This window comes from Amblyomma mixtum, chromosome 4 (genome assembly GCF_055824585.1).
Source record: "Amblyomma mixtum isolate Tamu chromosome 4, ASM5582458v1, whole genome shotgun sequence".
NCBI lineage: Eukaryota > Metazoa > Arthropoda > Arachnida > Ixodida > Ixodidae > Amblyomma > Amblyomma mixtum.
In genome coordinates this window covers 45,309,931-45,337,108 of record NC_143015.1, presented here as the reverse complement: position 1 = coordinate 45,337,108, position 27,178 = coordinate 45,309,931, and the positions used below count along the sequence as shown (strand labels likewise).

At 45.8% G+C, this 27,178-nt stretch overlaps 1 protein-coding gene across 1 annotated transcript in view; it reads left to right on the top strand.

Annotated features, from left to right (window-relative positions):
- The first annotated feature begins 17,016 nt into the window (after window positions 1-17,016).
- The window catches only part of LOC149346396 (putative aminopeptidase PLBD2), a 32,418-nt gene continuing 22,256 nt past the window's right edge, over window positions 17,017-27,178 (top strand). The window contains exons 1-3 of the mRNA XM_089586395.1: window positions 17,017-17,279; window positions 23,304-23,510; window positions 26,150-26,396. Of these exons, the coding sequence (XP_089442521.1) occupies window positions 17,068-17,279; window positions 23,304-23,510; window positions 26,150-26,396 (666 nt within the window). The 5' untranslated portion in view covers window positions 17,017-17,067. The remainder of the gene's footprint in view (window positions 17,280-23,303; window positions 23,511-26,149; window positions 26,397-27,178) is intronic.

Here is a 27,178-nt window from a genome sequence, read left to right as displayed (position 1 = left end):
GCGCGCGAGTCCGCTCCAACAGACACTTTCGTTCGGCAGACGTTTACGCTGCATTCCTGAGTGCCTGACTGCCGTCGCCACTACGTGACGGTGTGGGCATAAAATTTAATCTGCTTGAATATTACCCGCCATTATATCCTTGCAGTAGACACTTTAAAAATCAAATCTGCAGCGTATGAAGTGACGCCAAGCATGGTACATAAACATTCGCCTGACTTGAATTCCATGCCAGAAAGTAGTCTTGTTAATAGGTGTTTGCGGGATGATTGATAACTTTTAATCTTTCGATTTGACTACAACGTACGAAACCGAGGACCTCCTCATGAGAATCATTTTTTAGCGATGTGCACCAAACATACTTAAGAAGCTCTTTTGTGGATAAGAACATTTGGACCACTTCATAATGCCCTGAAGTCTTCTAGCATTGTGTATTGTTTGATTGTGAGAGGGCACTGTCACCGCAGTGAAGAAAAATGCCAGCGCAGTTTTTATAAATAACCATCACCTACCTATAGCAGTGAAGAAGAAGAATGCGTGTATAAGCACGCTCTGCGCCGATCCCCTTGTGTGGGTATGCGGCATTCTAAGAGGTGAACAACAACAACAACAACCACTGAATCGCGAAGGAAAAGAACAATCTGTGAAGCCGCTAAGACTAGCATCGACTCCGTGCATATGAACCTGTACAAGATACGACGCTGCGTGTCGATGAGCCCAGCACACAAGACCCTCTCGGAAAAGTTCTGCGCTGCGCTGCGTTGTCCAACTTGCCGCCCGAAAGCTTTGTCACTTGTGCGGAAGGAACCAGGCGAGTCGAAACGCAGCTCACGATTTCGAAGGTACGTGCTACACAGCCGATGCCAGCCTAATCTGAATGCAGGACGAATGCTGAATGTTTAGCGACAAGCAATGTGCAGAAGAGAGCCAGCGAGAAAACGCCAATGCTTCTTCGGCAAACGACTACACCACCGACCAACTTACCACTGACCTCCATGTAGTTTAGTACTGGACAGAAGATATAAATGAAGGCAAGGTGCCCATCCGGGGTAGTGGCCGCCGAGGTGGTCGTCAAAAACAACGTGGTTACTCCTGAGGACGTGTCCAAAGCTCCTTCAGCGCAAGCCCTGTCACCAGCTCCCTGCCTAAGGCGTTCAACGGTTAGGAAACAATACAGTCGCCTTCATCCTCCAGCCCTGATATTGCGCCAAGAGGTCAAGACGAATATATATGCGCATTTGAAATCGAGAAAGCGACCGTTCGTTTGCGACCACCGAAGAAAAAGGCCGCATGGGCTCTTCACCGGAAGCGAGAGACCATCGCCACCGTCGTTTCTCAGGTTAAGAGCTTCCCTCTATCAGCGCACCACACAGCGAAGGCGACGGGGTGATAGACTCGAAAAAGCACCTGGCCACTTTGATAAATCATGAGTTCCAAGCGCAGACCAGGCTTGCAAGCTGGAGAATGTGTCGGTCGTTACACCTAATGGGGAACTTTGCGATACCGAAGTTGACGAGGGCAACTGCTCAACGAATGCAGCATTTATGCCACAGGGCATGCGGACTCCGGTCGATCCATGTACCACGGACTATGTCCTGAGCATTAGAGCCTTGCTCTTGAAGGCACCATTACGCGGCCGTTCACCAACGTATTCTTGGTGGTAAGTCACGTCGAGCAGTGGCAGCGATCGTACGGTATGATGGAGTAGCACCTTCTTGGAGTTCCGGACGCAGGAGTCAAAGCAGTCGCCTTGTGGCGAGAAAGCGATGCCCAAGAACCTAAATTATGTGGGGAGACTGCCCAAGAACCACTGTGCTTTCGCCTAACCAAGCGCGTGTGGTCGTTATAGTTTAGGTTGTGCCAGCAATAGCATCATACATGTGCTCTACTAAGTGTTGTGGAAATAGTGGATGCTGTCTTCAGTCGCGTTGCGGTGGTTGTGCTTCTTTGGTGCTTATCTAGCACCAGTCTCTCGAATTCAGCTGCGCATTTTTCTCCCACTGACTGGAACAAAGTGTCAAACAATATTCGCTTTTTCAGCTAGTCGTGGTCAGCGTTAATTTTTTTGGGAGTGCCGGGCTGCGATGATAGGAAATGCGGAACTTTATAGTTGTCGGTGCTCCTGTGTGCTGCTCGCATTTTCGTAGCTCGTTCCAAAACTGGACGGTGGCCACCTTCGCGAACAGTGACGCGAGTGATGTGCCCATCGAAACTCTGCTTGGCGAAGCCTCCGAGACGCTGGCTTCACCCGTAGGCACCGTGGCTTCGATTATGTCCAGGATTTCGAGACTCGAAGGCATCTCGTGTCACGGGGGCGTCTTCTCTTGCAATGCCAAGAACTCGCAAGCGAGTGTGTCCTGCGCGACTGTAATGTCACAGCGACATGTGATTCCAAAACTTGTACTATCAAAGTGCCGCCCATTAGCGTCCTTATAACTTCCCTGTAGGAGAACTTTAACGTGTACGGTGCGGCTACGTATATGGACTGCAAAGAGGAAGGGGTAGAAGGTCTCAGAATTCCTACCCGTATAGTGGTTTGCATGGCGGCGATGCGGAATGGGGACGAGGTGCCTCTGTATACGCGGTGGATGGTGCAACTTTGTGAGGGCAACACACCCTCTGCGCTGAGCGATGAGGACAGCCCCTGACAGAGCCGCAGTTACAAAGTTATCGCGTTAAGAAGACAAAACTATTGCTTTCGGTTCTTCGGCATGGTGAAAGGAAGAAATAGTCACATTTGTATTTTATACCACGCTTTTCTAAGGAAAGACTACATGAGTGCAGACAATAAAAATTAGAACGAAGCACTCGTTGATACTGAAATTATCGAATGCAAAAAGAATGAATTTTGCTGTTCAAAGCACAGTATTGATAATTCCGGTAGCCTCTTAATTTTTTAGAGGGAAAAGCTGTTATCGGAAGTTTACCTAAGCCCGAAGATTGATGCCATCACAGGCGCGTTCGCTCGGCCGTTCCGCGCTTCTTACCCGCCAAACTACCAACTGCGAAAGAGAGGGACGGACGTGGCAGTAACCGACAGCATTCGTGATAAATTAGCCGCCGTTGTGGCATCGACCAGGCCAGCTTGTCTGTAATCTGCATTTGGAGCGTACCATTTCGTTCCCCGTTCTCTCCCCACGCGATGCTCGCCTGTTTTCGTGCCATCGTTTCGGAGTCCGAGTACCCGCGAAAGAGAATTCGGGAGAGAAATCCAACCTCGGCGGGCAGGAAACACTGTGGCTGCTACTGCTACTTCTGCTGCTGGCTCTTTTGTGGTCATATCGCTGGCGCCGCTGCCAGCGGCCGGCTTCAAACAGGACGTTTACAGAACTTTCTGCGCAGGCTGACATGAGGTCAGATTCAAGAGCGGCTGGTTGTACTAAGTGCGCCTTCCCCTTGGGCACCAAAATAACGTGGTTACCATGTCAACGCTATTCTACATCAGGCGATATTGTTGTAGTGTTGTAGGTGGTCTCTGTCGGTGTAATAAGAATCTTGACCGTCGCTTGAACCTTGCGCACTCAATTTACTCGAGGTCACTGTCACTAATCGTTCTTCTTGGAATTCCTTTCACGCGAAGAAGGAAGCGGGTTCCGACCTGCTTTTGGAAGTCGCAGCCGTTTTGGAGGTCTCGAAAAGCAACGGAAACATATTCCGCGGGGAAGGTTTTCGTTGAATGGTGGATGTTACGCGATGGCCTATATTTCTGAAAACGCACATGCGCCTTTTTAGCGAGGGAATGTAGTCACGCTGCCTATAAAATATTTTGATTACAAAACTTTCATATCTCTTTATGCAGCCTTTAGGTGTTGTAATGAGACAGCTTCCATCAAAATAATCTATCTCAAAGTGTTTCATGAGTCGTGTTGTTAGCCAACTTTAAACGAAATGAGCATCATAGCATAGCACCTCGTTTACTGGAGGAATTTTATGCTAAGTTAGAAACCGCTGCTGTCGTAATTTATTTAAATACTACCTTACGAAATGGGGGAAGTGTGTAGCAATTTTTGTTTATTCAAGTTACCCCTAAAGGCCCTCCAGAAGAGGGTATTACAAAGGGGGGGGGGGGGGAGAGTACAATCATTAGTAATCGCGATACATTTTAACAAAGAAGTGTAACAAAAAACGTTAATTAAAACATAACGCATCACACAAAGAAAAAGTGAACACTAACAAAAACAGCAAACTTTTACACATTTCTGTCACAGCGAAGAAGCTCTTGAAATTTTTTATTGTCAGTTTCTGTGGCGATTACTGATGGCAAACTATTCCATTCAGTGATAGTACGGGGAATGAATGAATTGGCATAAGACGATGAATGACAGTTTACGAGTTTAACATTGAAATAATGATCACGGCGTGGAAAGATAGCATCAGGTGACTGAAACAAATCACTGCGAAGGGATGGGTGGTGATAATGCTTATGGAAAAGGGTTAAGCGAGCAAGTTTACGGCGATATGACAAATCTTCCAGTTCGGCACGTTTTTTTAATGCTGAAACGCTTGTGAAGGGTGAGTAGTCTGAAAATATGAAACGAACAGCACGGTTTTGCAAGGATTCAATGTTAGTGATAACTTAGGCTTGAACAGGGTCCCAAATGGCCGCAGCATATTCGATTTTATGGCGTATTAGAGTTATATAAGCTAGTTTTTTAACATGTATAGGGACGTATCTGAGGTTACGTTTAAGAAAACCAAGTGAGCGGTTAGCAGATGCTAGGGTGAGGTCGATATGGTGATGCCATGTTAGGTCAAACTGAAGGTGCACCCCAAGGTACTTGTATGTTGATGTTAGTTCCACAGTATTGTCATTTAGAATATAAGTGGTAGGAATGCGAGCTGAACGGCGAGTGAAAGATATTAGTTTAGTTTTAGAAATGTTTAATGTCATTAACCATGATGAGCACCAAGAGCTTACTGCGTTCAGGTCAGATTGTAGGGATTGGCGGTCACTGTCTGTAGTAATGTTACGGTAAATTACGCAGTCATCAGCGAAAAGGCGAACTCTAGATGTTACACAGGCAGGTAAATCATTAATATAAATTAGAAAAAGCAAAGGCCCTAGCACGCTTCCTTGTGGTACCCCAGATGTCACATTAGCAGAGGAAGAGTTAGAATTATTAACGGAGGTAAACTGATTTCTAGATGATAAAAAGTCCTTAATCCAAGCGAGCACGTTAGGGTGTATATTAAGCTGTGCTAGTTTCAGTAGAAGTCTTTGATGAGGAACCCGATCGAAAGCTTTTGAGTAATCCAGGAACACTACGTCGACCTGAAAGCCCGCGTCAAGTGATAATTGTAAGTCATTAATAAAGCCAGCTAATTGAGTATCACAAGAAAATTCCTTGCGAAAACCGTGCTGATAATTGAAAATAATGTTATGATCTTCGAGATAGCTGATGACTTGGCTGTACTTGCTTGGCTGTAAAGCTGTACTTGCAACTTGTGCTGACGTAAGACGGGTGAAAGTAACCTCAAGAATTGAACGTTTTACTCTCAGTTACTGCAGTAGAGTTCATTTCTTACTAGCTCGCATGGCAGTGCCTAGATTGCAGCGAAAAATAAAATTTGAAATAAATCTTTATAAAGCACCCAAAAATGTTTCAGCTACAGTTGAATTTATCACCATAAACAGTTGCGTAATGTTGCGAAGATTTGCAATGTTCTCTGCATCGTTATTTTATTTGGTACAAAGCTTTTTTCATCCTCGTTTCTGAGCCAAATAACAGGATAGACCAGCTGCTGTACTAATTCAGAGGATATGCTTTGTATCTTGAGCGAGAACCTCTGTGAATTAAATTAGTTTCACCGATTGACATCACCGCTGTTTTTGTGAATCTGCACCACCTTCGCATTACGAAGTGGTTGTTTATGAAAAAGAAAAAACAGGCTGTCACGGAAAACTCCTGTTCCATTGTGCGAGGCTGAAAATGGACTTTTAGTAGGTTTGTTTACAAACCTGCTTGCAGCCATGCAGTTACCTTGCGCATGCGCTGCCGCGGGATATGTATAAATGTGTGCTTCGGTAGAATAAAATACTCTGTGAGAGCCACTGCGACACGAGCATGGCTTCTATGATTGCTGCGAACTGGATCTGAGAGCATAGATCCTAGAAAGATGGTACGCGTTCTCCATACTCAGTGGCCTCACAGAGGAAAAACCACAGTGTTTTTTTCTCTGCGTTTTTTTGTCTGTCTATCACGCCTGTACTATGAAAGGGCAAGAGAAAACAAAAAATTTGCAGATACACATAAAGGGTTAAAATATGCTGCCTAAATAATTCGCAAAAGAGGCGAATGAATTTTGGTAAAAATGTTTAAAACACCAACACTGCTTGCCTCTTTTGCATCTTGAAACTCATTGCGTTAAATTTGAGGTACCTAAAAAGCTCCAGAAGCTTTACTGGAACTAGGGGCTGTAGCAGAGATGTGACTGGGTAAAAAAAAAAGGCATTTTACGTCTGCTGGCAGAATACCAGAAATTGAGGACGCACACCCACGCTTGGTGGCCCCGACAACGTTGTCTTTTGTGAGTTTATACGAATGTGAGACAAATGTTCGGGTGGTATACGCCGGTACAACGCTTTAAAAGCAGGTGGTGGCACGCAAATAAGTCCAGTTTCTTTAGGAGGTATTAGAGTAAATTAAAAAGAAACAACTTAAGGCCTAGGCGCAGAAATTTGTTAAGCGTACCGTGAAAAGAAAATAAAGCGCTGTAATCTAGAGGAAAAAGGGCCCATACAAAAGCAGCGGCACCTATCATGACGTGACCAGCTTTCGCCAAGCAATGCTAAACACCTCACATCAATTGGAAATTTATTAAGGATTACCGCACAATTTCGAACACACAGAAGATCTCAGTAAAAATATTTCCTGGAATGTTTCAAGTATTTGTCGCCTATTTTTAAGTATCTTCTCTTCAGACATAGAGAAAATGACCAGCGTAGTATAACCCTCATGATGGTGCCCAAAGGGAGGCAGGAGCAAACTAAATACGGGTGTCAGTTCAGAATGAAGGGGATTGCCATTTTAAATGCACAATGCGCCTAAGTGTAATTTTAGTGTTTTTGTTTATATTCTTGCTCCAATAAAATTTAGGGTTTTATGGTTTTATGGGGCTTAAGGTCCCACGAGGACTCAGGCTTTGAGAGACGCCGTAGTGAAGTGCTTCGGAAATTTCGACCCCGCGGGGTTCTTTAACATGCACCGACATCGCACGGCACATGGGTCTCTAAAATTTCGCCTCCATTGAAATTCGACCGTCGCGGCCGGGATCGAACCCGCGTCTTTCGGGTGAGTAGCCGAGCACCATAAACACGGAGCCACCGCGGCGGCTTTCCAATAAAATTTCATGACACGGGATCTTCGAAGAGCAAGATAGATTATAGGTGCTTTTGATGCTATTGATTTAGTATTTCAAGAGAGGCTTGGCTGCAATGCGAGTAGACACTACAGTATCGGTGAAAATTTCCCTTGTATTATATATACGCGTCACAACACTCGACAATGAGCTTCATCAAACCAACCATCACGCATTCAGCTTCTTTAATCTCTACCGTTCGGCTCTCTTCATTCTTCATTTATTGTATGACATGAGCAATACCCAAAATACAGTGTGAGCGTGCTTTGCATTGAATTTTGTGGTATATTGAAATCAATATACAAATTTTCAAATTTATTCGCCTGCCCAACCGAATTGCAATCAGTTATGCGTCGGCAAAATTACACTGAGACTCGCGGCATAGCAAGCACTCTTCCGCTAGAAACGCGGCAGATTTTGCCACTTTGTTTCAAGTGGGCATTCGCTCTATGTCAAGCCGCCTATGTTAGGAATTTGGCACGTAACAATGTGGACCTGTATCTGGAGACATTCTCGTTTAGTAGATCTACTACCTGTTATTCTGCTACGTGCATTTGGCACTCTTCACGGCATTCTTTTTTATATCAGCCGTGAGCAACAAAACACGCAATGTTCTGATATCCGTGCTGTTTTCATTTCTCTGAGACAACACCAAGGTGACATGCTTTGACAGACGATTGTTGGCGTTTGGAACGTCGATGCGAGCATTGATTGATGCAGTCGCGGGGTAGCAATATTGCGTCAATCCTGCTAAAGCAAATAGCACGAAAAAGTTTAAAGTAGCGATGCCAAACTGATAGCAGAGGGTTCGACATACCTGTTTTTGATTTTGTTACGCTGCGTACAGCGCAAAGTGCATTAGACTGCAGAAAAACGAAAACAAAGTATAGCACTGCATGTATTGCACAGTTTGTAAAACAAAAACAGCTTGAAGGAAATAGAACATGGCCTGTAAAGGTAGGGTGATACTTTTGATGTTGTGGTAATAAAATATACTAAAGCAACCTTATAATTAAAGCTACCTTAAGGAAGTTTGCCTCAACTACTGCACAGGAGCAGTAGCTACAGATAAGCCTAAATGTTTTAAGAAATGCTTACAATTTATATATCTATTTCTATTTTCCCGCAGTTGCAGCTTTCGTCTACAATGGCTAGAGAAGTTTGCTTATTTCAGCTTCTGATGTGCCACCCCACTTCAAGCAAAAACACGGAATCCCAGTAGTACCATCAGAGCAAGTTATTTGGAGAGGAGGTTGCAGTGTTGACAGTAATGTTGTAGCACGCAAAACATGGCAACCAATGCAAAACATTTACGGCACTAGGAACTTCAGCGAAATGCCTAATAAAATTGTAGATTGTTGTGCAAGGATAGTGCACGGTTAGAGTTATTAACCTGATATTAAAATAGAACGTGCTAAGACTTTCATGCTCGCAATATTTACATTATATCATTCTGTGGTCAGAAACGGAATATAATAGCATTCTTCCCACTCTCTAGATGTTTCTATCAGCATCTAAATATGCGCTTAAAGTTTATGGGCCTATTCGTAAGGGCCGCCGCGGTGGCTCAGTGATTAGGGCACTCGGCTGCTGACCCGAAGAACACGGGCTCGACCCCGGCCGCGGTGGTCGAATTTCGATGGAGGCGAAATTCGAAATATCCGGAGCCCTTCACTACGGCGTCTTCATAGCCTAAGTCGCTTCGGGATCTTAAACCCCGATAAACCTAAACCTATTCGCAAGTGTTAAAAAATTCATAGACTATCACATGAGAGCAGATGTAAGCATGGAATGCACTGCAAGAAAGGTGCACCGTGTTTTAGGATGGCTCATAAAAACTCCTGCCGAACACAAGTCTTGGGGAGCGTCCCTCATCAGTCACTTTTCTTTCCTTATCTTTTCTTCACGAGCCGCAGGGTGCCCTGCTCTCTTTCCCGCTGTTTACGTATGAAGACACGCGCGACTAGCGCTCGCCTTATGCCGAAGATGATGATGATGTCCTCAGGCTTAATGGCACATACCCACGCCGGGGGGGATTCATGAAAGGATCAGGTTAGCACGTGCTAAGTTGATTTCTTGAAGCATTGACCCCTATCAGACGCCGCCGTCAGCGCACCCGCCGAAGACCACGTCGAAGAAAACCAAATTAGAGCTCCCGTGCTGGTGGATGGCACCATGACATATTATGGGTTCGTGCTCATTACGCAACGGTGCCAACTCACACGCCGCTGTCGCCTCACTTATCAAGTGCCACCAGAACTGCGCGCGCGCATCTCAGGCAGCAGGGCAGCACTTCGTCGCTTTCTCGCCGCGCGATAGCTGCGCCTAGTACCTCCCCACGAACACGGTGTTGACGGATGCGCTGCTCCGGCGACTGCGCGGCACGTAGCGTCAGGGGTAAATTGAAAGTTTCGGGAAAGTTAATCTGGGTTGGCCTTCGTGTTCTCCCACCGCTCTGTCGCCAAGCTCACCTACGGCACGCCGACAACGGCAGCGGAGTGCATTTAGTTCTTAAAAAGGATGGTTTGATTAGAGCGGTCGAAGGCGCAATCCAAGCTATTCCGGTTCTGATAAGACGGGGCAGAGAATGTTGCGGGCTTTTCTGGGTAAACTGATTAGTAACTGAGAAAAGCTATATAGAAGATAGTATGTGAAGGAAATTTAAACAATCGAAAATCGAATTTTGATGAGAGTGCCCACGTTCCTGTTGCAGCTCTATAATAAGATGATATTGATATTCCCTTGACTCCATAATGTTCCCTATGCAGAGGTGTGCTTAGCTGAAGAGGGACTGTCCCTTTACAATGGCGCCTTGTAACCTGCATACACCGGTATCGAGAATCACACTTGAGGGATACGAGGACCAGGCATGGCCGACACATGGCAAATAGGAGGCCAGTATGTGACTAATAGGAGGCCAGCGTCTAGCTATCGGCTCTTCATTGGCGGTTGAGAGCGCCTGTACATATGTGACATCTTTGCGTTCCCAAATATCTTTGCCCGGCGCCTATCCTTCCCAAAGCTAAGCTAACCACCATTCACATTTTTATATTTGTGCTTGAAGATACTTTATTCCATACTTGTTAAATAGGAGACGAAGACATGAGAATTAATTGTCATTATATGTTTAAGTTGTATGCGATGTTCACTAATGTTTCTAAACACACGATTATATGGTTCATTTTAATGAGAAGTTCTAGCATGCCATGACTCGGGCACGCAGGCATTGAGTTACTTTCATCTTCAAAGCTATAACAGCATACAGACAATGAGCTGCAGGCCCCTGTTACACGTTTTGACAACCACCCACCGTCGACAGCTCTTTGGCGATGTTCACGGTGTTGTCCACAGGCGGTAAAGGCCATTGTTAAGTTTGTGCGGAGAAGCCGCCGGGGCACTCGAGTCTGAGGGGAGCCTTTACTGTTGGCGCATGTTTTCCGTTACCGTTGTTATTTTCATCATCATAAACAATCTATTTCTTTTGTTCTGTTGCCCGCACAGTGTGCGTAGCTCTATGCCAAAAATCTGCTGATCAGCAAGATCTCTGAGCTTTCCTTCAATAGACCGTTTCTCCCCAATCTGACGCGCGCACACACGTGCGCGAAAACAATTTAGCACAAGCCAAGAAGCCTCTAATAATCTGCTATATTATATCACATCAGATGGAACTGCCAACAAACTAAGGTAGTGCCAAAGATTGACAACCACAATAAACAGCTATGGGAGTCTGCGCTATCAAACAGAGACCTGGAAGCTGATTAACCAGGCTCACTCGACAGCTGAGTCCTCAGAAGCCATAGACTACAGGCACCACCCTCTAGACATTGAGACTCAACACTTATTATAAAGCTATAAAGTTCTGAGGCCGACACCTGTACTCTTATATGGCTCTCCTCCAGCGTAAGACGTCTGGCTCCGCAATTTTACCTCTAAAGAGCCACACGTGTTTCTAGTCACGTAAACAGCTGAGTCTTACCGGTACTCACAGATGGGGCAGAAGCGTGGAAGCTAGCGAAAAGGTAACGAAAAGGGGCTAACTAAAAGGACAACACAGCGAGGTATGGAAAGAAAAATTATAGCGTAACGTTAAGAGACCGGAAGCGGGCAGAGTGGGCGAGGGAACAAACGCGAGTTAATGACATCTTAGTTGAAATCAAGAGGAAGAAGTGGGCTTGGGCAGGGCATATAATGCAAAGGCAAGATAACCGCTGGTCTTTCAGGGTAACGGAGTGGATCCCAAGAGAAGGCAAGGGTAGCAGGGGGCGGCAGAAAGTTAGGTTAAGAGAAAGAAGTTTGTGAGAATACGGTGGCCGCAGCCGGCAAAGGACAGGGTTTATTGGAGAGACATGTGAGAGGCCTTTGCCCTGCAGTGGGCGTAGTCAGGCTGATGGGGATGACGCCGCGCATGCCGACTGCTGTGCAGAGGATGAGTAGAGGGAGTAGTCTCTTACGCCGCGCGCGTCGCAGAGAGGAGGAGGAGAGTGGTTGCCGCACTGTGCATGTTCGCGCCGCCGCGGAGAGCTCCAGCCTTGCCTCCTGCAGATGGGCCCTCCATCGAAGGGTTGTGGAAAGGAAGAAAAGAGGCAACCTAGGTGTGTTGAGTACTCCCTCCGTGGCGTCACACGCCTTGACCGAGTGGTACTGGAGAGCGTCTGCCGGAATATCATGCGATGGGCATGAAAGCAGGTCCTGCATAGAACGCCGGGGCATTTGATGCGTTCAACGGAACGCTGGTTGTGTTCGATGCAACTGCCGGTCACCCACAGCCAAAGCCGGGCAAGGTTATAGCAAAACATTGAGGCCAGCGTTGTGTCATGTCACCGGAGCTACAGCCCGACATTCGATTCAGTAGCGTTGAACCTAAGTTTTCTCTCTCTGCAAGTCTACCAACTTTGCTCTTGAGCAGTGCAACACCGTGTAAAACGATAAGCCACGCGGCACGCGGCGACGAGAATGGAGGCGATGCTGCAGGCGCTAGGAACGTGAGAACGAAAGCGAAAGAATAGGCAACAACTCCTAGACACCAAACTTGTCGGTTGTTTTCTCTGCACGTTGCATGCACGCTTACACTGCATTATATCCCCTACGTCGTCTTTGTATACAACACTGCAGTGCAGGAGATTACCCAGGTAACTCTATGTTCAGGAAAGTAAAACAGCGCTAAATTTTACATAAACCACAGAGAAAGACGGACAGGACGGGCACTGATGACTCGTTTCCGGCTCGTACATTGAAGGGAGCCAACGACCTAGCTCGACACTTTGCCCCAAATTGTCACGGAAAAGTATGTAGCGTTTGGAACCGTAAGTCTTCGAAACGAAACTCTTTTTGGAGGTCTATAGCACCCACAAAAAATGGAACAAACCGGTGGAGCCGACAACAACAGGCGTGCCCGGTAGTAGTCGAAGAACAGAGTCTCCGCCGCTCTAGACCGTACTCAACTCAAAGCGGCAAACAACTTGCAGAAGGCGACTTTCATACAGCCAATAGATGCCTGCATGAAATCCACCTGTAAGAACGCTGCTGGCAGAGCTCAGTGGAATAGTGACTGTGCCCTGAAGTGCAAATGCTAAAATTTATAAGGCCGTCGCTACACCTCAGAAAATGCTCTGCTTTTGCCTTTTCTCAAGTAAGATTTAATAGGGAGTCATCGGGCTCAGCGAAGTGTACCAAATTACCGGAGGCTTCTCTGACTTCGCAGATGGCCACATTTTCATAACTGCCATCCATTCGTTCAATGTAACTGTATTTTTTTTCCAGATAAAATGCCAAGAAAAAGTCCTGGCAACAGAGCGTCCGCATGGAAATAGTAAAAATCTTTACCACGCATTAGACGTCGTCCCGGGATTTAGGCAGGAATTGCTGCATACTTTTGGGCACTCTGAACAGCCCAATAGACTATGTTTAAATTCTTAATGGCCTCGCCGATTCCTACTCGTTCCGCGTGGCGTGTTTTTCAGTTGCGACCAGCTCAAGACAGGGCCCTGGATTTCCGCTCAGTATTCAAATTACTAGAAGCCCATATCAAAAGAAACGTAAAGGAATATCTGTTAAAGGGACTGAGGGAGTGAAAATTAAAAAAAATTGGGGAATATGAAAATATTTGATGGCCAAAAAAATATGCCACATTAAGAAGCGAGGAATCGTCACATCCAGCTTGCAGGCAGATCCAGCAGTTGAAAGACCACGGAGCAGCACCATTTTGTTTCGTTATAGCATAGAAAGCGCCCCCTACCTCACAGAACCTGCTGAAGCTTTGTATAAAACTGGCTGCTTTTTCGAATGCCTCATTTATTCTCCTTTCATTGCGTCCTTGGTCAGTGGTTGCTACACCAGCGTTTGGCGACAGTGGCGCTGGACGCGATGATGGGCGGGGAAAGAACGAATCCGCTATGCCACATACCGTCTTCGCCCAAAGTAACCGAGCAGCAGCAGCGGCAGTGGGAGCGGCCTTGCAGCCGAGCGATGGCGCTGCTATCGTCAGCGTTGTGCGCTGCCCCTAGGCTTCGAGTGTAGACTCACTAACGTAAGCCTGCATCCTCCCAAGGTGCGAAATTGCTCGCCGCACATAATACCTGCTTACTTGTTATCACTGCAGGAAGGAGTGTCAGAGCGTGGGCTTACGTCACCCGGTTTACACTCGCAGCCGGGGAGCAGTGACCAGCGCTGGGGACCGCAGCTCCGCCGTGCGGCTGAGAGCCCGCTGCCGCTGCTGTCAAGGCTGCTAGGTTACTTTTGGCACAGACGGTACATGTATAAATGCACCACACGCACATGCAACTATAAAATTCTGGGGGGCACTTTGTTGACCTAAAGTGCGGTGAGGCGAAAGCCTTTTTGCTTGGTGCCGCTGCTTGTGTCACCGCTGTGTGGTTAAGATGTTAATTAAGTACACAATTGTTTGTGAATCTTAAATGCTGGAGACACTGGGGGGCGTTTGGGAGGCATCCGTCTGATTCGACGCGTTTCTGCAAACACTTTTCAGCGCCCTAGACAAGAACTACCTATGCGTCGGCAGGAAGTAGCGTAGCCAATTAGCACGCTCGGCGGCGCAACGGTAGGATGGTGGTTCGAATCCCATGGTGCACAAAGATTTTTTCTGGTCTGACTACAAAAAGTGAGACACCTCTGCTGACAATCTTCTGCTGACAACCTTCTGTCGACAACGATGAGGCATTAAAGGCTTTCGCCTTAATAACGAAACGGCGCCGACAGCGTCGACTGAAGAAGCATGACGATGCGGTCGACTTGCCCGACGAGTTTTACTGGCGCTAATTCTGTCTCGGGAAAGAAACTGCAGTGGCTGTGCGACCAATTGGTGAAGCATAACCCCTGCGACCGAGAGGGGCTGTAAGCGCGTTAGTGGGATGGCTAGCGGCGGTTCCTCGGCGAGGCCAGCCATGACTCTCATTGGTCGATTGCTTCCTCATCTCCTGCGGCATTCTTCGCAAATGATGTCTCGGCCAAAACGAAAGTAAACATTGAATCATTACAAAGTGTGGCCCGGGGTCTCATTGCAGCAGGACAATCATGCCATCTAATTCCTACGCCAGGTTACATGAAAATTGTGAGAGACACGAATGTGTCGAGGCAGTGCAGCAAATTAGGAGGTCTTGACCTTGTATCGCGCTTTCTTTGCTCCACAAAGCGTACTGCTCTCAGAAAAAAACTGTGTCGAATGCAACGGCTGTGCACGTTGATTCTTTATACGGCTCTTCTTTCCACCGATTTACCGTTTCATCAAAAGCGCACTGACGAATGCCCCTAAGAAAATTGAGTCCCGAAACAAAATAAATGATGAATAGCCTCTGCCTGACTTAAGTGTCCTTTGACCATGACATTTACATAACATTGGCGCAAAGCGATATTGTGACAGGTAAGCTCATGGCGTGGGCCCCAGAAATTATTGTTTTCGGGCGGATATTTGTGCTGGCACTTCTAATATTTACACAATCTTTTTAGCATCCTTATTAATATATATCCAACATTAAGAGCATATTACTTTAAATTATGACAGTATAAGGTTAACTGTTTAATCAAAAGAAACCTCAGGTACTGGTCCTGAGTACAGTGCAGCGCGCCTAAATGAAGACTCGATGAAAACACATGCCTTCTGATTTCTGCATAGTGAATAGAAATTTCGATTCCGTCTTTCCTGTCGTTTTTCGCCCTCGGGTTCCGCTTTCTATTTATTCATCTGCCAGGCCAAAAAATAGCGCACACAAAACGAGAAATGAGAAAGGAGAAAAAGAGCACATAAGCGACAATAGTTAATTGTAGAATCCTAAAGGTGTAGCACTTCTCTCGATTTTTGTACTACTTGCTTTCATTCTTGCGTGGAAGTATAACTTTCGCACATTTTTATCATACTTATCACAGATATGTCAGGCAAATCAGGAACCGATCTTAAGGTAATCTGAACATTCCGAAGAGATATACAGCTCTAATTTAAGATAGGTGGCACCATATTATCCGCCAATCTTTATTGCAGAGTGCTTTTATGATCGGCTTTTATAATCGAGCGATTTAGTGGCAAATGTTTTCCAATGGCTCAAAGGTACGTCGTTATAAACATACACCAAAAATTTCTTCGAGATGCGCTTTGGGGTGTTGATGATAATAATCATGGTCTGTAAAAAACGTGCGTTAGAACCGTAGGCTTAGAGTTAACGTCGAAAGGTAGAGACGGCTGAACTTGCTCTCCTAAATAGCTCGAAAGGTATTATCTACATAGGTTTGCTCCGCGTGCATAAAAAAAAACAATGTCGAACCCGTTGCCCATGAAATTCAGTTTTCTTTTGCGGAAAACGATTGTTCATCCATGCATACTCCATGGCCGAGCCACCGTATTCACGCAGGTGCACAGGTTATAATTTGTGAATAGCTTCTTCCTGACCACACCAAGCTCATGCATCATGAGCCAGCGCGCGTTATACTTTCTATCATGGCCTGAATAAACGGCAAATAAAGGCTTTAGGAAATCAAGCTTGCAGTTTCGGAATTAGAAACCTGTCCCAAAAACTCTCGAAAGCGTATTTTTTAACGCAAAGTTGTTTTTGAATGCATGTTTTCGCATATCGTAAGCTTGCACCATAACAATTAATATGCCTGCGGATGGTCCCTTGGGAGCCTTGCAGTTTTCTGCTATTTATTGCCAAAACCCTCTCCATTTGCTTTTTATGGCAGACCTAACTTTTCGGTACGACCGCAGGCCAATCCTTAAAAGCAATAATTTTGTACAGATCTGTACATTGCGATCAATATGTTCATAAAACTATCATAAAATATTCGAGTTGCCTCAGAGTTAAAAGTGATGTCCAAGAAAGATGGACTTGGTAGGCTAAGAAGAAAGCAAATAAAACAATGCACCGTTTCACCTTTATTCCTTTCATCCGCAAGATTTTCGAAATCATCGCGCTTCAAAGATCACCTTTTTGGCACCATATCACGCAGAGCCACATTCCTATTAATGGAGCGCAATGCTGCCAGGAACCGTAGTGTCAGCTGCTGTTTGTTTCTTTCCTGCTGACAAAAACCTGGCACCCATAGCCACTTCAGATAGATCTGTACTAGGCACAAAGAGCGCCGTTTATCATAGCTCTCATCTTATCTTACTCGCTGCGCCGCCAGAGGCATCAAGCAACACGTGATGAAGCGACTGCAGGCGGAGATTCCAGGGCCGCCCTCCACCGGACGTATATAAGCCGGCGCATGCCAAGAGAAAGAGAAGCGCCCTTTGGTATTGCGTATCGCTCTGCAGTGCAGGCTCTCTGGGACGTCGGGGAGATCGTCGTCGAACGAAGAGGCGTCGAGCGAGCTGTGTTTTATGTGCTACCTGAAAAGCGTATCGAGAACACAGTGAGAAAGAAAAGACGGGAAGCAGCGTCCGATGTAAGCAGAAATTCGAGTTCGTCTGTACACATGTAAGTAGGTTTGCAACAATACCTTTCCTTTGAACTGGCCTTTCTTGCGGCAGTAGAAGACGACTCTCAAATGCTTTCCTTTTTACTAAAGCACCTTCTCAAAGTCTTGCTTTCCATTTAAGATTACTGCCAGACCGAGATCTGTGTATTAGTTTGGAGCCAAGCACAGACACTTAGGCACAATTACTTGGAAATGCGATAACGTTTGAGCGCTTGGAATATACGCAGAGGGCACCGTACGAGTCTCAATCGATGCATACGCGAAACGGATGAAAGGGTACGAAGAACACTGTAATGTACGATGCTGAAGTGAGGAAATACGTGATGCATGCAGGAATCGCTTCGTAAGAAATCGACAGTTTGCAACCTTTCTGACAACCGCTTGCCACCCTTTCATTTCAGATGAGAGGCCGGGAACTTTACAGAGAAAAATAGCATGGCTTGCAGAGTGCTACAACTGCAGCAAAGATTTGTTATTCCTTCCTGTAAAAATGACGGAATTTGCAGGAAAGTCTAAAACATACTACGCTGGGAATCTACGGGATACTTGTAAAGCTCACTGTCTGATTGCGCGGTGGAGCGAAAAACTAATATTACTGTTAGAAGTGGACAACGCTTGTGTTCGCGCGTTCTCAAACTTGATGAAGCTGCTTTAACACATGATACAGCGTTATTGCATAAACTGAACTTACTTTGACAGCTTACTGAGTGTTTCTACAATTGTTTGGGAGCAGCTATTGTTTCTGTTCATGGATCGAGGGCATATAATTTATGTTTATCATGTAGGGTGGGCTTGATACCGGGCGCAGTTTCTAGTGGATGTGACGAGATTGATAGAGTTGCGAGGAATATATTTATCTTCAGTGTTGTTCTGAAATTAGAGAACGTTCTGAGGAACGACGCACAACACAGTAGCATTTTTAACAAATGTAAGAAAATATTACCAAGTTTATATTCGAGACCCACAAAGGAATCAAGGCAAGCATCAATTCTTTCAGAACGAGTTTCTTCAGCGTATCGAAGTGGTTTAAAGTGTAACGCAGGGCGTATTTTCAAATTTTCGAGTAGATTATAGCGTTACCTCCTTGAGGTCCACAATCTCCTATAAAAGAAATTGGATTTCAAAAGAATTCACTTGCTCTAGTTGTCGAGAGCTAATGTAAGCATGAAGAGCTTTGCAGTACCGGCGTATCACATTCTAGACACAAAACCTTGATGCAAGGCGAGGTCTCGTATAGGCCAAACACTATCACCTGTCCACCAGGCAGAGTGCTATGTCGAGTACCACAACTTTCCACTGCTAGAGGCCTCCAGCAACACGGGATAAAGATGTTTACAACGAGATCTGCGCCGCGCCGAAGGATGGCGCCATGGCTCCGCACGATACCAATGCGCGTAGATTACGCAATACGAGCGGTGCTCTAGCTTTGCTCAGACGTCACGTGGATTGCGCGCACGTCGCTCGAGCTCCCTTGCACCGCACGTTGGCTTCGCCCATCACGAGGCTAGGAAGACGCTGTTGTTGACACATGCGCTGCTTCGGTGGCAGCGCAGGACGTAGGCACCAGTGGCACAAGGAAAGTTTCTCCGAAAACTTGTTTAGGTTCGTTTCCATGCTCTTCCTTCGGTCCACCTCTGTTCTGGCGCCTGGTTCACCCGAGGTGGGCCGACGACTGGCGATAACAGTCTTTAACGCTTCATACCAAGTAAAACTATTTTCAAACAGTAAACACAGGAAATAGAAACCAAAACTCAATTCCGGGCCGGGGCGAAGCGCCGGTTGACGCAGAGATGACGTTAAAGACATTATTTAAAAAGCACTTGTACGCGCCTTGTACGCCTGTGATAGTGGCTGAAAATCATGACACCGATCTAAAACATATTCTTTCCCGCCCGTAATTTTGAGTCATGGTTCTTACCTTGCAGAAATTTGGACTCGACTCTTGTATTCCTTGTATGAGGTATGTGTGGTAAAATCTCACCAGATGGTATATATTCGTACCACTAAGAGATATTACAAAATCGTTAGAATTAGTTTTTGCGATTATAGTATTATTGCACAGGGGCACTGGTAATGTCTCGAATAATGAATCGTGAAAGGTTTGCGACGAGGAGATTTATTGGCATCGGTTAAAAACTTTTTGAAGCACTAACTAACGCTCCAGAGTACGGCAGAGCCATAAACATTGTTTGGGATTGTTTCATGAAAGTGATACAAGTGCATTACAGTGAAAGCCGCTAAAACAAATTGGCAGATTTAAATGGTGATTACGCCGCTGGTGATGCACGTGGTCAAGGCTAGGTGCGTCTCCTTGTGATGTTGTAACTGTTGTAATTGCTTCCACTGCTGCTGCCACGCAGCAGTGTGCGATGACTGTTTTTCTCTTTGAAAAGGAGTAAAACTAGCTCCTTATGGCGTGACAAATGTTTTGGCAGATTTGAGCATCTTGTCGGGGAGCGCTTTTGCGGGCGGCGTCTGGAGAGCGTTCGTCCTCAGTTTTATCATACCTGTTGCAATTTCTTCTAGGGAGGCATGTGGGATGTGACGCCATGCACTCGTTTGAGACTGTTGTGTGGGGAAAGTTTTCAGGGCTGGGCGCCGTCTTGCTGTATCCGCGTGCCCCACCTGATATCGATAAAGTTAGCGCGAAGAACAAGAACGGGCTCTGCGGACGAAGTAGTCACTTTATTGAGGACGCTTTTTGGCTACTACAGCGTCGACAAACACGCGTTGGCCGGGAACCTTCGCCTTAAAAGTACTATGAAACAGTTTTGAAGACTCTCAGTAAATGTTTTCAGTGCGAAGAATGAGTTCTTTTGAGCAATCCCAATAAGTGTGAATCTGGAATGGTTCCAGCAATTAATTATTATTTTTTAAAATCATGATTTTTCAAAATAAGCAGGTTTATTCTTCATCGCGTAGTGACGTTTTCTATAACTGTTTCTGTATTGACATTTCCATCGGCCGTGAAGGATGCCGAGATGCCTCCTCTCTGGGCTGCTGTAACCTCATGCCGCAGCCCCCCTGCCATTGTGCTTACGTCAGGTGCATACAGTAGCCCATCCCGCAATATGGCGATGCCCAGGCAACCCTTTTGTGTATGTGCATACTTCCCGACATTATGATGTCAAGGTGAGGAATAGGGAGCCAGGTGCTGCCCTTCGCTAAAAGCATGGCGTCATAGTTGCACTTCCTGTAACGTGGACAGTCGTCTGCTCTGCGGTCGTCTCCGCGGCCACCGGGCGCGGCCGGACTGAAAGGGAGGTGGACCGATGCGCATGCGCCGTCGCCTCCGGTCGACCCGTACGCCGGGCAAGTCCCGTGAGCCCGCCGACAAGTCGTTACTGCCACCGCAAGCGTTCAGCAGCGGGTTTCGGCCCAGAGCATACTTACGAGGGGGTACCCAAAAGAAATCGGACTAAATTTTTTGGTCGGCAAAGCTTCTCTGGTACCGCGTTTTGCCACTAGGAGCGCATAGAACGAACATTCCAGAGTCAGTAAGCCGAGTTCCGTCGTTGAAGGAGGTCAGACTAGTTTAGGCACAGTTTTAGAGTGACGACTGTTTTGTGTGAACGTCGTTTTTGCAATGGCTGATTTTCGTGAACAGCGTGCGCCGGTGAAATTCTGATTTTTGCTCGGAAAAAGTTGAATGGAAACTCTTGAAATACTTAGAAAGACGTAAAAGGCCGATGCTATGGGGACAACTCAAGTGTTCCTGAATCGAATCCTGAATCAAAGCAACAATCATGCCAATGGAAAACTTCTAATTCACCTCGCCTCAAGAAAGCTCGTCAGGTGAAACCAAACCTCAAAATAATGGTGATTTGTTTTTTCGACGTGAGAGGAGTGTCCATTGAGAATTTGTTCCGCAGGGTCAGACAGTTCGCTAGGCTTTCTACTTGGATGTTTCGAAAAGATTGGGCAACAGTGTGTGGTGGAAGCGGCCAGATTTGTGGCGGTCGGGTGACTGGTTTTTCCATCATGGCAATGCCCCTGATCACACAGCCCTTTCTCTACGACAATTTTGGACCAAAAATGGCATGACCCCTATTCTTCAACCCTCATACTCTCCCGACCTTGCCCCGTGCTACTTTCTTTGTTTCCTAGAATGAAAAAATAGGTGATTGGAAAGCGTTTCGCTGATGTTGCCGAGGTGAAGGAAAAAACGACGGAGGCACTGTCAAGCATCACAAAAGATAAATTTAAACAATGTTTTGAAAAATGGAATGAAAGATTCGACAAGCGTGTCATTGCAAGTGGGGAATACTTTGAAGGAGATTGAAGGTCTGTGCTTAAAATGTGAAGAAATAAGTTAAAACAAAAATAAGATCAATAATGGCTGCGTTTGGGCGAGTTGGTTAGACATGTTAAACCTGGAAAGCGCAATAAAAACAACGGACAACAGAAACGGACAACGGACAACGGAAGACAGAAAGCGCTCGTGTGTCTGTCTCTTTCTGTTGTCCGTTGTTTTTATTGCGCTTTCCAGGTTTAACAAAAATAAGCCCGGTTTCTTTTGGGTACCCCCTCGTATATGTTGGAAGTTCATGGTGGCGGTAACTTGCAGAATTCGCGTCTTGAGATTTGGTTCCGCGATGCGCTTGCAATGACAGCGGCGAAAGGTACGCAAAGGATTGCGTTGACGGGAGGATAAACGGGCGCGGCAACTCAAGTGAACAAAACCGGGCATCGACGCGTGAGGTATTCACGCGCAGGGACAGTCCCAACTTGGTGTCTTTATTTTTAATGCCCTGGCAGCTGTGTGTTCTGTCGTCCTCTCTTGCTCGGTCTTTCGCGCTGTAACTATGGGAAGACTAAGACCTCCCCTGTCTGGCGCTGTCTGGCGAAGCGGGTTCCCCGGGATAAGGAACCTGGGCTTCACAAGCCCCACCGGCCGCAGTACCCACCATTGCAGCGCAGTGGCTAATCAATTAAGCCCTACATCACTGCGCCAAGAGTAGTATGAGTACTCCGAGGGGCCTGAATGTTAGTTTGAGAATGACTAAATGTGCATATACGGGCATTAACCCATTAACGCTACCACGTTATATTCTTAAGGCCAAGCTTAAGCAAACCTTCCAGTTTCACTTCGCTGGCATGAAGGCTTCCACTCAGCGATTTCGCTGATTTTTGTTTTTCTGGTGCCCGCATTACCTTGAAAACGAAGCCTCGAACCATAACCAAAGTGCTAGCGCACCTAATTCGCATTTGGACTAATCATGCGGAATCTTCCGGCATTTTTTTTTAGGCGCGCCGGCGTGTGTGAGGTGAATGGGGTGAGGAGAAATGTCATTTTTAATCGCGCTCATCTTCGGCGGTAATGAAGCAGCCTCAGAAAAATTCTTGCATTGGACTAACAGGCGATGAAATACCTATCGCTCATCTGCTGTGCTTAAACTCTGTAAATAACGTTTCAAAGTTCCTTGTACATCTACCCACCTTATAATGAGGGATAAAATACCGTCAGTGATTTATTCTTTACAGCTGGTAATAAATAAATGCTTTTTTTCTGCGATTCACTGGTCGTTTCACGTGTGCGCAGAAACCAGGAGGCATTTTGTGGTATCGGGGAGTTATCTGACTTCATTAAAAGAAACACGTTCTCAGGATGTGGGTTTATCTTCTTTCATACCCAACAAGTCTGGGTTTAGGGACACTCAAGGATTTATGGATACAATTTTCTCATATACTGTAAGAGTTCACTATACAAATGAATATATCTGCAAGTCTGCCATTAACGGGCTCGCTTTTATTGCTACTAACGTTTGTGGGATCGTCAAGAGCGTTCCTCATTGATTTTCTATAGCCGTTCTAACTGCTTCGTTCGAGTGATGGAGAAAGTATGAAAGAAAAATTTTGCCACACATCGGAAGGAGGGACCATTAGGTTCAGTATTTACATGACTGTACCTTAAAATTTTCCAGTATTCAAAATATTTCTCCAAGGATGCTAGACTTGTTAGCCAAAGTAGCACGGAATATTTTTAAGTACTTGCGCTAATAACACGCATTTCTCTCTTCCAGGAGGATCAGGACGGGAAGTATGCACTGCAACATGGTTCTTGGGACGTTAACTTTGCTTGCCGCCTTCGCTCCAATGGCCTGGAGCCTGGAAGCCTGGGTGAAACTCAACGAAGACCCAACGAGCTTTGAAGTGGTGCTGGGACCTCGCGACGAAAATCGTACACACGCCGCTTGGGGCCGCATTGAGAACCGTATGAACGAAACCGGGTACGAAGAATTCAATTTATTCATGGACTTTAACGAGGTACATTTAGGAGCTTCATTATGAAGAAAAGTTTCCGGCGTCGTGTTTAGTGTTGTGTGCATGACTTGCAAGCTATCGGGCACCTACCAGCCATGGAAGGTGGTAAAGTGGAGAGAAGGGAGCTCCGTCTTCATTTGCAGGGGAGGTAAGAGAGGGGCCGGAAGGTGCCCGTCACGTGAAGAACCCTAAAAGAAAAATTAGTAGGAATTACCAGAAATGACCCTGCCAACTGACACGGTTGAGAGAATGTGAAGTGATGAAAGGGAAACCATGCCGCTCCATTTGTAAGGGGAGCAGAGAGGAGTATGTTAACGGCTGCCGCCGGCAGAATACAGAGGTAGCTTCAGTGGAATGCAAGGCTATTCAGCCAATGTCAAACAACTTTTGCTGCTTGATGCGCTAAGGTGGGAACCGTAGCTCTTAAAGCAAAAAGATTTTTTACTAACGCATTTTCATCCAAGAATGATAATTTAACAGTACCTTTTGCTGGGCTAGTTGGAGTGACATTGTGTTCGGGAAAGTAAAAACAGCGCTAAATTTTACGCAAACCACACAGCCCGTCTTGTCCGTCTTTCTGTGTGGTTTGTGTAAAATTTAGCGCTGTTTTTACTTTCCCGAACACAAGGAATGCTAATTCAGCGCATTCGTAATTGTTTTATTCTATGCACGGTCCGGGTCGATAAGGTACAAAAAAAGGGCAAAGAGTGGAAGCTGTAAGGAGATAGTGTTGTAGTTTTCTGTGCTGTCAAGGTCAACACAAATTCATAATTTTTAAGCAGTTTCTTAGAACCTGTGCTCACTGGGTTGAATAAGTATCTTTATTATTTCGTAGTAAGATGCTGTGAACCTATGTTACCTGCTTTGCATCGCATCCAGGACACCAGCTTGGGCATGTTGGTTATTAATTTGTGACGGAACAGCGTAAAACACCGGGACAAGAGACAAGCGCTGACTTACAACAGTTGTAAGTCAGCGCTTGTCTCTTGTCCCGGTGTTTTGCGCTGTTCCATCACAAATTGCATCGCATATCTAGGCATAAGGTTTTTGCGAACCTTGTTCTGCCCCTCAGTTGAAAAGAAGAACGTAACGCAGGTTCATGCCAATAGATTTGCAGAATGGTAGATAATCATTATCCACCACACTCTGATGCAAAGCGCCATCAATAATTCACAGTACCAATATCGATATCACGATTCTATTACGAAAAATAAAACAAAATTTACAGATGGCTCCAAGCTGGTCGCTTTTGATGTTACTGCTCTTTATTTAATTCTACACACTACGGATTTGTTCGAGAAGGAAGTTCGAATTCGTTAAAATGCAGGACCCAATGCCTTTTGCAATGGATTATCAGAAACAGCCGGTCTACGCCTACTGCAACAAAAAGGCCTCTCCCACTGCTGTTCAACGGCAGATAAATTCATTTGCTAACATTAGCATTTGGGAATACCTAGAAAAAGTTGGGAACACTTCAGCTCCTCCTCTAGGGTGTGACGCGTGTCGTTATTGGGTCCCGTAAGCGACTCTACTGGATCTGATTCGCATATTACCGGATAACGTGCTGTAATGTTGTTACCAGACATCATGAGAGACTGATGTCACATGATGCATGCGTGCAGTGATGCGCGTCTTCTCATGCCTTACCGATATGCCTTTTGCTACTCACTCAAAATGCTGCCCGCTGAATTAGCGCTATTCTACTCATACACATACTTACTAGAATACAGTCGTAAGCTATCACATTATGTGAAAGAACACAGTATAGAGGTTTAAAACCCCGCTTTATCCAAGCCGTTCGAACGTCCAGGCGTAGCGTACGGGGAGCCTGTTTACCAATCGAAGAGTCAGTGTTTCATTTCCAGTAATTACCCAAGTTTTCTTAGGAGTCAGATTGATTCATTCTATATACTCACATTTCGTAATAACATTTGAGTAATGTTGCGACATGTTGATCACAATTTGTGAAATGTTTTCATCACTTTACAATTCCGTGGCTCCCCCTGGGACGTCAGGCCTTTCCGGTCTCAACAAAGTTTTGCTTCTCAACAACGCTAAACGCTTCCTTTCCCGCTGAACGGGACCTTTAGAAATATCGCATGAGATATAATATAAGCTTAAGCGACGTTCCCTGTTCTTAGTAGTAGTACTAATCCTGTCGGCTTTTATACTGTTAAGAAAGCTATAATTTTTGCCTTCATGGCAGCAAGCCTTCGAAAAAATGTCACCAGCAAAGCACTTTAACGGCGGTCTTCAGAATTCTCGTTTCTATATGCACCGCTCCAGAATGAGACATTCACTGATTTATCACAGATCACAGGGACCAGCCTACTGCAACGAAACAAATTTACTGGACATCGCCTGGTTAACCTCCCTGCCTTTTCCGTGTATTTCTCTCTCTCTACCCACCCTACGTGCTTTATTATTTTTTCGTAACTGAGAGTGTAAAGACAGCCATCACGACCACTCCGCACAGCAGTTCAGCTAAAGCAATAACTTTGTCCTTGATACACAAGTACAGATGATGACTGTGATCTATGGCAGTGGGAGCAATCTGAACGCCGTCACAACGTGCCCTCTTATTTTTCGCTGCTATTCCAAACAGGTTCATCTACATGGAGGTGTACACCAATAAATCCTTACCTGACGAGCATCAAGCGTATGCAGCGGGATTGTTCGAGGGCCTTTTCTCAAATGAGCTCATCGGGATGCATTTCCGCAACCAATGGACAGACTACTGTGCGAACGAGACGGTGTACTGCAAAAAGCTGTTCCACTTCCTGAATGAGAACCTCCACTACCTGAACGAACAGGTGGCCAAATACGGATCTTCCAACCCATACTGGCATCAGGTACGTGTGCCAAGAGACTTGCTAGAATTTTATGCAACATAACGGTATTTCACTCGGGAGCTCACGTGATAATCAGTGCAACCCGGGAGAGCGGTTCAGTCACTCTCAATAACTGCAACGAACAATGATCAATATTTCGCATGTAAACTACGTCCAAAGCATATCTGTCTGTTCGTCTGTCCGTCTGTCCGTCCGTCCATCCGTCTGTTCGTCCGTCTGTTCGTCCGACCGTCCGTACGTCCTCCGTCTCTCTGTCTTGCGCACAACTATAGCGCCCGGGAATGTTATGTAGGAATATAATGCTGTCCACTACACTCAGGTAACTGATCTGCGCAAGGGCTTCTGACCATCACTATGCTCTTTATACAACCCGACTGGAATAGCATGCTAATCAGGTTTTCCTTTCTTTCACCTGCGTTTCTTGATGCCGTATTTGTGGTCGTATTTGAGGCACAAGAGGTGCAATTTTTTTACGAGCCTTTCCTCTTTGCATGTGTGATGTTCTAGTAAAGGTACGTTAACTTAGGATTTAAAGTCATTCCAGATAAACTTATTACCTTCTCATGCGCAACAGCATTTTGTGCAGCTCCTTATTTACCAAAATATAGCCTGTCTAGTATACTGCAACTAATCTGTATCTAAACTGTAATTAAAAAAAACACAACATGTGCGGTATAAAGAAAACCCAGGGAGAGCTTGAAGCACATTTCAACCGCTGAGAAGAGTGTAGGCCTTTTGTTGATAGAATCTCAGACATAGTTCATTCATGCCACCGCGGTGGC